Here is an 11,720-nt window from a genome sequence, read left to right as displayed (position 1 = left end):
TATATATATATATATTCAGCGGAGTCGGAGAAACTAATACAACATATACAGAACTTCGTCAAGCTGACTAATGCTAAATTCCTTGCTAACATATTAGAACACTCTACAACGAGATAAAAATGGACTTCAAAACTCAACACCTAAAAAAGGTAATTTATTTTACATGGTCAACTCTTAGAGCAAACCATTCTAGATACAACTGGGATATAATTAACTATACATGGTGTATATATACTTAGCGATGTCGAATAAATTGAACAAAATGAAATAAAGTTAAATGACTAAGACGCACCGCATACAGCTCTTCTTTGGTGATATATTCTTTTCCTTCTTTAGTTAATGCACGGAAAGCTTCTTCGACTTCGTCACGGGACTGAACATTCTCAGTTTCTTTACTTATCATGAATGCCATAAACTCTTGAAGCGTTATGTAACCATCACGATTAGGATCCACCACGTTTAATATAGATTCGAACTCAGCATCTACTTGACCTTCTCCAACCTCGTGCAAATCATGGCCCAGCGCACGTAAACATGATTTAAATTCGCGATGATCTAAACGCCCAGATTTATCTTTATCGAAATGTTTAAACATCATAGAGAACTCGCGAAGTGCCTCTTCGCTTACTCCACTAACATTTCTAGCCTGGATTTGTTGTTCTAAATTGTGTTGCATACGCATCGCAAGCTGATCTAACTGGTCCCAAGCTTGACTTAGACCGACCTGAAAATAATTCGAATTATAAAGTTCCATTCATTATTTAACTAGAAACAAAAGTAGTGACAAATATCGAAAAAAAAGATATCAACTTACGGTACTGTGTTCCGTGTATCGATTATCCAGAATGAGATGTTCTTCCAGCAAAGTACCCAATTTTTCGACCTCTCGCAAATCATTTTTTCGGGCTCTAACTTCTGAAGATTTTTCCCGAATACCTTCTAACTGTTCTTCTAGAGTTCCACTGGCTTCCATCATAGATGTTCGAACTTTCTGTAATGAGAACCAAGTTTATAAAACAGTAAATACATCGTGCATATATATATATATAGCGAGCAAAGAAAAGCAGCACATAGTTAACAACAATTAGTGGAAACAGCTACATAACCATAGGAATTTTAAATCTAGAAATTCGGCTACAATTTTTAGAAACTGTTTAAGACTCACTTGTAGCCATTGATGGAAAGAATTAGCTGCTACTGCAAATTGTTGACGAAGCTGGTCGTTTTGCTCTTGTCGAACAGTTTCACGTCGAAGTTCAGCATCTCTCTCTAAAATGATTTTCTGTAAGTTACGCCAAGTTTCCACAAGTGACTCCATTGTAAACCAAGTGTACGGATTCATGCCAACCTTAGAAATATGATAGAAAAGAATGTGTGATAATACTTGATAGATGAAGTAAAAATAAATACGATAAAATTCTAATGTCATCCTTCACTACATAAGTAAAAAGGAGTAGAGTAGGAAAGTTGGGATAGTATACGGTTAGCTGTATCCATTTGACTGTCCAATTTTAAATAAAAATTCAGAAAACTTTTAAATGATGGCTCATAATTAAAGATAAATAAACCAAACCGTACAATTATAATATTCCTTCTCTTTAGAGTTTTGAACTGTTCATTACGCAGAAGCGAATATAGATTCGTTCACTAACGTCTTTCATTACTAAAATCAACTTCAAATGAGCTTGTTTCACAAGTCTACACCTAATCAACGACTAAAAAATTGTTTGAGAAAGCTAGTTGAGCTTTCTTTAGTTGCTCAGCATGAAATTTTCTAATAAAATTAAATCATTATAGATGGCTGATATTAACTCATCGATTTTTTCCAGCAAACATGAAGAGAAATTAAATGAAGAGAACGTCATAATGTTTATCGCTTATCATACCAGAAAAGGTGAATGTAACATATTAGTTTACTATGGACCAATAGGATGGACGCAATTGTCATCACTTTCCAAAACATAAACTTTTAAAAACGATTTTAAAAGATTAACGGATCACCTTTTTCTAAACGTCATATCATTCTTCAAATATTCAGATTGTTTGGTCCTCTATGTTGGGTCAGGTGATGTTATCAGATGTCAACTTGAATTACATGTTCCATGCATCGGTCAGATTATCTTAAAATAGCGTTAAACACAAAAATTGTAGAAATGAGAAGTAAGAAAATTAGTTGTAGTTTCTTATTGTACCTACAATGATGGTAGATTCTCATGATCAGCAACTAAAATCTAACCTATGTTTTGCCACTGTTATTTAGCACAGGCTATTTTAGCTAAGTTCTTCAATCCAAAAAGTTACTTGTAGAGGAATCTACACATGAATGCCATCGTACGATAAGTACTTACGCCATAGCTTTTGATTTCACGATCTAAATGAGCTAATTGTTGAAAATCGGCCTCTGCAGCTTTGAGAGATGCTTTGAACTGCTCTTGAGCTTCACATAGCGCATGAACTTCATCCAGTGAATTACAACGCACGGGGTCAGTTAAGTCCTCCTCAGCATTTTCGAACCAAGAGTTGAAGGTTGACGCCCGCTTAGCGAACGCCAAATAAAGTTCCTCAACCTTTCGATATTGTTCTTGTAGCTGAATGAGATCAGCTTTGCGACGGGCAGATTCACGACGTAGACGTTCCCAACGATCCATTAGCGAGGTAAAACTGAAATCAATAATATGTCAAGAACAAGTGACATTATTGTTTGAACCATAAACGAAGTACTGTGTATATAATGAAGTATTTCAATGAACAATTTGCAACTAACCGTTGTTTAATGGCTGGACTCTGATTGTGCTCTGCTGCGATAAGGCGATCGTGAAGTTCAGTAATTGTTTGAATCCCTTCTGTATGGAAAGATTCCAATGCTGTGTCAAAAGTTGCGTGTTTCGCCAGCAAAATTTGAACGCTGCTTAAATCTCGCCCGTAATCATCACTACGTACTTGCGTTTCCCTGTCAGCTATCCAAGATTCAACAACATCCGTTCTCCACATAAACTGTAAAAATGCTGAGTTGTCAGTAAGATTTGTTTTGCGACGTTGGGCAGCCTGATTGAGTGCATTCAACTTTTCTATCAATCCTTCACACCGTTGCTGAATAGACAAACGATTGTGATTCTCAGATTGCACCAAATCAGATCCAGTTAAACAAAGTTCTTTACATTTTTCATTATGAATCTATAACAGAAAAATAAATCAGTCAACTCTCAGACAAAAAGATTCACAATAAAAGTCTTGCTTACATTAAGATCTGTTTCGAAGGCATCGTGCTTCTTCAAAAGGCCTTGGACAGCAGCAAGAGTATCGCCATAATCCTCACTGCTAAGTAAGTGTTGTTTCTCGAGGATCCAAGCCTCCTCTTCTTCCACTCCGTCAATAAAGTCTTGATATGCCAAGGACTCTTCTAATTTCTGTCGTCGAAGTGCTGTAAGACCTTGCAATTCTTCCCACGCGGTTTGCAAACGCTGGAATAAAATTGGAAAATTGACAGACTAGTACTTTAAAACTATAATACACAATATACAATAGTTTGATATTATACAGAATGCCCCCGAATGTCCCGGTACGGCCAAGAGTGGAGAGGACCCGCCCTCTCGAAATGCGCTCACACCGCCACGCGTATACAGCCTGTCAGGGAAGTCCTACTCACTGCCATCTCGTGGCATTACTGTTGTTTACGAAATCGAGAGGACGAAAAGTGAATATCCGCCGCTTTAACCGGGTCGGTGGACACGAAGGATTCACCTAGGGGAGTTGGAAAACCCTGATTCCAAACCAATTGTGCACAAGGGCTCCAGTATCCTGAGAGAACAAATGGCGTATGAACCAGTCGTTGGTCACTGGCTATCATGGGACTGCATCTCCTTATGATGCTCCACTGCCTTGTGGATCAGACATTTAGGTCAAATGCTCCGTGTGTGGTCCCATAATAAAACCACCTGCTTCCGTTTGGGCACCTAGACAGTATCACAGCCCTCACACAAATCAAATGAGATTTGTGAGGCGCATATATATCTGGTGTCCCCTTGTAACAATATTTATGTGTTTAAATAAATAAATAAATAATTATACAGGATCTTTGGGTCGGGTATGTGATATACAGCTAGGACTAATTTAACATGAAAAGAGGAGTACATACCAACTTTTCTTTTTGCTTATAACTCGACTTTATTACTGATAACAACTCCATTAGGAAAAAAACTAATATAATTATTTGTCGGGATTATGGGCAATTCGTTATTATCTTTGAAACCTATGGTAGAATAGGGATCTAATTATTAGGTTCGCCACATTTTGTCATATGGAAAATGAACAGATACGATATATATATAATTTAAATGCCACTAAACACTCCAGTCTTGTACCCAAACTATGTTAATGACTGATCTAAGCAGACGATCATCTAAAACATTCCACAGATTGAGAGAACATCCTGATACTTCAGATGGTCATGTACGAACTATCTACACTAAGTAGCAGCAGAATATGATGAACATAAATAAGAGATATAGATCAACAAGAAGTTTCATACGGACAGTAAGTAGTTTAACCAGACATTTTAGACAGATCACAGGCTTCTCCAAGGGGACATGGTAAGCAGGGGATGTAAGCGTGGGAAGGATACTGTAAGCAAATTATTTGCCTAGCCTTACTCCCACTTATATGTCCCTAATCAGACTGATCCAATAAATGTTAAGTATATACATGAACTATGTGTATTATTTTGATTCTCAAAGTATTCTTGGTAGTCTCACTCTGCGTAGTTTGTCGAGTCGGAGCTAAGAAAAGTATAATGTGAAGGATTCGGACTGGGAAAACATAATACCATCAGAACTAAAATTGGATGACAAAACTTAATTTGTGTTCTAAGAAAGTTGTCGATTTTTCGGCAGCAGGTTTGTGAAATAAACCAGAAAAGTTAGTTTATAAATTCATATGTCTGAATAAATAATAACTATTATTATAAATTTACCTGGATTCTTTTCTTTATTTCCTCAGGATCAGCAAGTTGAACACCAACAGTAAGTTCCTCTCCTTGCGTAATAACTTGTTTGATGAATGGATCATGAGCTGCTACCTCGTTTTCAATTCGTTCATGTTTTTTGCGTAGGTTGCGTACTCCGATAAGATCACGCCCATAATCCTCTGAACTAACCAAAATCTTTTTTTCACGGATCCAAGCTTCTTCATCGTCAATATTGCGGTAAAAATCATGCAAACGCTTAGCCTTTCCGAGTGTTACAGCGCGATTTTCTGACATATCCAGGATCTATAAGGTTTATTATTACAAATGATCACTGATTAGGTTATAAGCAGCACTATAGTAGTAAGCTGTTTGTTGTTACAATATCAAACATAACGAAGGGATGAACACAAAAAGGCATTGATAATTCTGTATTATACAGATTCTTTTAATGTAATAAATCATTTACCTTTTCATATCGTTCATTAATCATTTTTTTGCGCTCACGGACCATATCAGCGTCCCAAGCACCGGACCTAATAAACTCATCTGCGCGTGCATCTAATTCCTTAATACGATCTTCATGGGCTCGAATATCAGTAACAAGTACCTGGGAATAAAGAGTAGTGAAACATGTATAATAACATGATAAAAAAACATAGTGGTTCACTATATGTGAGAATGAGAATAACAAAGGTAGTACGCAGAAAATCGTTAAGAATACTTTTTTTTAAAAAAACGTTACTAAACAAGAACGGTAATTAAGTTCAAACTCAGTGTCATAACAAAACATATGAAAACATTTCTTGCAATTGTATAAGGTGAATTATATAAACATAGAACAAAATGATAAATAGTGATATAATTCATTTACTAATTACAATTGTATTTATTGGGCTTCGAGTCACACATGCGTGAAGGCCGAAGAAATTACCTGCTTACACAAACCAAATCAGGAGAACAGTTTGAACTTACAACACAGTGATCGAAATTCGAGTGCTTCAACCGGCTTACTTATCGGAATGTAGTTTTTATTTATTTAATGAAAAAAATTTGAGAACTATGGAGGAATCACACTACTGTCAGAAACAGGAAAGGTTTTCAACAGTGTTGCTCAACCGAATGAAAGATTCAATAGGCACCCAGTCTCGAGATCAACAGCCTAGAATCCGTAAGGATTGGTCGTGCATAGACCAAAACGCAACACTATGGATCATCGTTGAACAATCAATTGAATTGAACTCATCACTACACAACAGCTTCCTTGATTACGAGAAAGTATTTGACAGTGTGGATAAGAGAACATTATTGGAAAATTCTCGAAACTATGGTGTACCTGATAAAATCGCCAACGTCATCCGGAATTCATACCATGGACTACACTGCATAGTGGTGCAGCTGACAGACGCGTTCCAAGTAAGGACTGGAGTCAGGCGAGGCCGTTTAGTCTTTCTTTTTCTCTTCTAGTGGGTTGACTGGATTATTAAGACCTCGACATCTGAGAGGAAATACGATACAATGGACAGGTTGAATGCAACTATACGACTTGGACTTCCCAGATGACCTAGACCTTCTATCCCATACACACGAACAAATATAGATGAAGACAACTAGTGCAGCAGCTGCCTCTGTATGAATAGGCCTCAACATACACAAAAGAGAAAGCAAGATTCTCAAATACAACACAGGGAACACCAAACAACCCAATCACAATTGATGGATAAACTCCAGAAGACGGGGAAACATTCACGTATCTGGATAGCATCATTGATGAACGTGGAGCATCTGATGCAGACGCGAAGGCAAGGATTAGCAAAGCAAGGACAACATTCCTACAACTGAAGAACGTATGGAACTCAAAACAACTGTCAACCAATATCACAGTGAGAATCTCCAATACGAACGTCAAGAGAGTTCTACTGTGGAGGATGAAACTTGGAGAACTATTACAGCCATCAAAAATGTACAAGTATTTATAAACAATTGTCTACACCAGATACTGAATGTCCGTTGACCAGACATCATCGGCAAAAACTTAATGTGGGAGAGAACAAACCAACTTCCAGACGAAGAGGAAATTAGGAAAAGACGCTGAAAGTGGATAGGACATACATTGCAGAGATCATCCAACAGGATTACGAGGCGAGCCTTAGCTTGGGATCTTAAAAGGAAAAAGGAAGATCAAGGAACATTGAGTCGAGAATTTGAAGCAGACATCGAAAGGATGAATAGCAACTGGAAATGATTGCCCAAGACAGCGTTAGATGGAGAATGCTGGTGGAAGGCTTATGCTCCTCCAACAAGAGTAACAGGCATAATTAAGTACAAAATAAGAATATTCCTCATGGTGTGGAAAAAAGCAAAATCGGTCAATGGGTAATATGAAGCTACAGAAATAACTACTTAGAAATGAAAAACTTTCAACAACTAGGGTAAGTGAAATTTCCCGATATAGTATAATTGGTATGACTGCAAACCACTAAATTGTCCAAGCATGACGACGAAACTAGTTCGAAATTTCTGAGTCAAGAAAGGTTGATAATTGTAAACATTTTGATAGACAACTTGAGTGAGGGAGAATTAATTGTTAGACCGGAATCATGTCACTCAAAGGGAAGATAAAAAGGAAAATTATACACTGACAACTGACACATTAGTCACGAAAGGTGAGGACGAATTGGAGTAGCTAAGATAAATTGATATACTAACTAGAAATGCTGAGCAAAACTGGATTAGTACGGTGCAGAGTGAATAAACAAGGGTATATCGACAGAGGAAAGTGATGATCAATAACATTTTTGAAGATAAAAATGACATTTATACTGCTACGCATTTTGTCAGCACCTGGATCTAACATAACTAAGTCATATTCTTGTCCTAAATTGATATGTGAGTCTGCTGATAGATTAAACCCTGAAAAATTAAGCGAAGAAAGAGTTATTGCTAAAAGACTTTATGACAAAGTTAAATAAAAAGAGGGATAGTAAGCAGCCCTGGAGAACACTTGGGGTTGCCAATGCATATGTATTAGAGTAAAGAGCCTTAACAAAGTTAAAGTACTTCTTTGGCACTCACAAAATCTCTAGATCAAAGGAATTCACCACTTACAATTACTAAGCAGACTTTCCATTAGTCAACGTTAAATTTATTTCTGATTTTTAATGTTCTGGATAGATTTGAAAAGCTATTAGTTTAGAAGAGGCTTCTGAGATACATTGACCTGTTAGTTTTCTGATTCAAATCATTAATAGGTCTGACTGCTGTCTTTACAGAGGACCATATAATACACTAGACTACTCCAGAATAAATATCTCCTATATGGCCGACTCACTGTTTAGTTGGTTTTACTTTAAACGTATTTGATTTTTTAAATCTTCTAATTGGCCTCAAAGAGGTATTGTTGTTACATTTTTAACGTCCAGTAAGGTATATACAAGCGTGAGCCCATGATTAGTCCGAACATTTGTTTTAGAAAGAACAGGAGCCTCCAATCGAACCCCTTCAATGATAACTGGGAGGTATAAGCTACGGACAAATAAATGATGGGATCTACGGGACCTAATATTAGGAGTTGGAAATAAAACTTACTAATAAGAACTATTTGGAAACCATGCTTTTAGGAAGCTTATTTTTTATTACATCATCATATATGCAGCAAGTTGTGATGCAAATAAGCGAACTAACATCCTGCCATAGGGACTTAGATGTTGACAAAATTTATGCATGCTGGATGCTACACAAATGCACCTACCTGGTGTTTTGACAGAAGACTGTCCACAGATGCTGAATCTCTTCCATGATCGGGACTAACGAGTGACGTTTCCATTTCACCTAACCAAAATTCAATATCTTTAATACCAGCATTATACGCAGCTTGACGATTAGCCTCCTGTAACTTTTCGGATTTTTCGTGAGATCGGTTGACAAGATTGTCCCACTGATTAGCGAGTTTGGCGATACGTTCTTCAACGGCACTTTCCTGCCCCATACATTGATCTACAACAAAATAGAGGACACTTAAGCTTTGAAAATAAAATTATCGCAAAGGATAATTCTTGACCAAAAATAGGCTGACTCACTCTTCTGCTTTAAACGTTGTCCAGCTGCCAAAATTCCTTGAAGACGTTCTGCGTTGGCAGCGAGCTCCGCTTCAAAAGCCTGATGTTTTTGATGTTTAGCCTGAATATTTGTGGTGGGATCTTTATAAGGTTCGTCCATTGTAAATTGCATTTTTTCGTTTATCCATAGCTCCATCTCATCAGCATCTCGAATGAAAGCCTGAAGCGTTTGAACGTCTCCTAGCCTGCTACGATTATCAATCATAGCATTTTTTAAGTGAGTCCAACGATTTAAAACCTCACCACGCTTAGCTTCAATTGCAGCTGCATCATAATGATCAGCTTCCAGAAGTTTATCAGCATTAGCCATCAAAGACTGTATCTTAACCTCTTGTAGGGTGATTGCACGGTTAAAATCTTCATGTTTCTTTATTAATGCATCAACTTTATTCCCATCAACATCATCACCAGCTAAAGATGCTTCGCGAATAGCCATCCAATCCTCAGCTTGTTCACAATCACGCAAAAATAACTGTTCTTCTAGATTTTGTTCCAGTAGTTTGTGCCGGTTTAGCCAAGCTCTAAAATGAAAAAACAAGTAAGCTGTTGGAACTTAATACGAATAATTTACAAGATTTTAAAAGGCGGAAATGGACATTAGATCGCATTTATTTTTATTTAAAATGTAAGCTAACCTCATTATTCCCACCATCCTTTAATTCAATAAAACCACTGTTTAGTAGTGCCTTCATACTCATTATACTGTAATTATTATAATCAACATTAATTTAAAAATAATTGACGATCTACTACCTTGACCTTGACACCTCATTCATATTTTACGGCCACAGAATACTATGATACACATCAAGATGCTTTAGAGTACATTTTCGGGACAATTTTATCGATTAGTGTATCATAATGATAACAATTTGTTCCACAAGTCTGATAGCGTTCATAAAGTCTGTAGTTTATTACCATAAAACTGTAAATCGTATGGGTGAGGAATCTATGAATATATGAGCCACTGAGCTGAATTACACTGTGATTTGCAAACTAGATTTTATCCAGAAAATCACAAGATTTAAAGCAAATACGATTAAATAAATGTTTCACTTAACAAAACAAGTTAAACTTTGGTATACCTTAAACTCTTGAAACTGTTATGAGTGCGTCGCCAATTGTTATGTCTGAATCGCTTATTGCTTATACTTGTAAAACGAGGAGACACTGAAAAAACAAACTGACTCACTTTTTATAGAATACTTTGAAATGCAGTATCCTTTTCATTAGTAGGCCAATTACAGTCTACCATTGGATTTCATACGAAATGTGTAAGGGAAGAATTAGTTTAGAGAAAGAGATTTATATTCAATTATCAGTCAGTGACATTAGGAAAGTAACTATTTTCCCTTTCCATCATTAACCGCACGATGTTTCTAAGATTTTAGAGCGTTAGGATCACACTTTAACTTGCTGACTACTGGATCTTTTCTGACATCCAGAGAGCTAGCTGTGATCTTCAGATGGAAATCGCAGACCTGTAAACTGACAACCTCATTGAGCGCTGTAACACTGATCGATCATTGATTGGACTGGATTTATCATATACAGAGAACGGTTTTCACAATATCAAAAGTTTTGATATTTGGGTTTATTTATATTTGTGATTAAAAACTTTCATGCATGAACTTTAGTAAGTCAAAATTGAAAACCTCAATGATAAGCGCGAATCTAAAGTCAGTACTATGCATTACAAGAAAAACGACTTCTCACTAAAAGACTTTTGGAAAACACCTTATTTGCACTCATTTTATAAAGTAAATTCATAGTAGCTGATTGGTAACCTGTTGCTTATGAAATTGAGAGGACGAAAAGCCAATGTACGGCGCTTTCACCAGGTTGGTGGACACGGAGAGTCCACCCAGGGGAGTTGGAAAACTCTGATTCCAAACCAGTGGTGAACATGGACTCCATCTGATGCAGATATGAAGTCGCGGATCAGTAAAGCAAGAGTAGCATATTCACAACTGAAGAACATCTGGAACTCAAAACAATTGTCAACCAACACCAAAGTCAGAATTTTCAATACAAATATCAAGACAGTTCTACTGTATGAGGCGGAAACCTGGAGAACTACGAAAGCCATCATCCAGAAGATACAGGTGTTTATTAACAGTTGTCTACGCAAGATACTTCGGATCCGATGGCCAGACACTATCAGCAACAAGCTAATGTATGAGACAGAACAAACCAGATTCCATCCAGCGGAGGAAGACATCAGGAAGAAGCGTTGGAAGTGTATAGGACACACATTGATGAAATCACCCGATTGCGTCACAAGACAAGCCCTCACATGGAATCCTCAAGGCCAAAGGAAAAGAGGAAGACCAAAGAACACATTACGTCGAGAAATGGAGACAGACATGAGAAGAATGAACAAAAGTTGGATAGGACTGGAAATGGAGGTCCAGGACAGAGTGGGTTTGAGAATGCTGGTCGGCGGCCTATGCTCCATTGGGGTAACAGGCGTAAGTAAGTAGCTATCTGAAATTCATATGGACATGAATTATGAAGTATTAGAGAGATGTTTGGTTTTAGTATGGAAATGTGTATTTTTCTAACCTCTCAGAGATTAAATTAAGAATCTTTAAACTTTTTGGTGAGTGGATAACTCTTAGATCATTGAGTTCATGCCAAAA

General features: G+C 37.1%; 1 protein-coding gene across 1 annotated transcript in view; it reads right to left on the bottom strand.

Moving 5' to 3' along the window:
- Positions 1-2,694: 2,694 nt before the first annotated feature.
- Positions 2,695-11,720, bottom strand: part of Smp_196570 (putative spectrin beta chain, brain 4 (Spectrin, non-erythroid beta chain 4) (Beta-V spectrin) (BSPECV)) — a gene marked incomplete at both ends in the record, with an annotated part of 57,456 nt that continues 48,430 nt past the window's right edge. The window contains 6 exons of the mRNA XM_018794594.1: positions 2,695-3,174; positions 3,240-3,461; positions 4,970-5,266; positions 5,430-5,570; positions 8,712-8,956; positions 9,040-9,599. Of these exons, the coding sequence (XP_018648992.1) occupies positions 2,695-3,174; positions 3,240-3,461; positions 4,970-5,266; positions 5,430-5,570; positions 8,712-8,956; positions 9,040-9,599 (1,945 nt within the window). The remainder of the gene's footprint in view (positions 3,175-3,239; positions 3,462-4,969; positions 5,267-5,429; positions 5,571-8,711; positions 8,957-9,039; positions 9,600-11,720) is intronic.

The sequence above is a fragment of the Schistosoma mansoni genome, chromosome 1, assembly GCF_000237925.1.
Source record: "Schistosoma mansoni strain Puerto Rico chromosome 1, complete genome".
Classification (NCBI taxonomy): Eukaryota; Metazoa; Platyhelminthes; class Trematoda; order Strigeidida; family Schistosomatidae; genus Schistosoma; species Schistosoma mansoni.
Note: the sequence above shows the minus strand (reverse complement) of the source record. Positions and strands in the feature narration are given on the sequence as shown.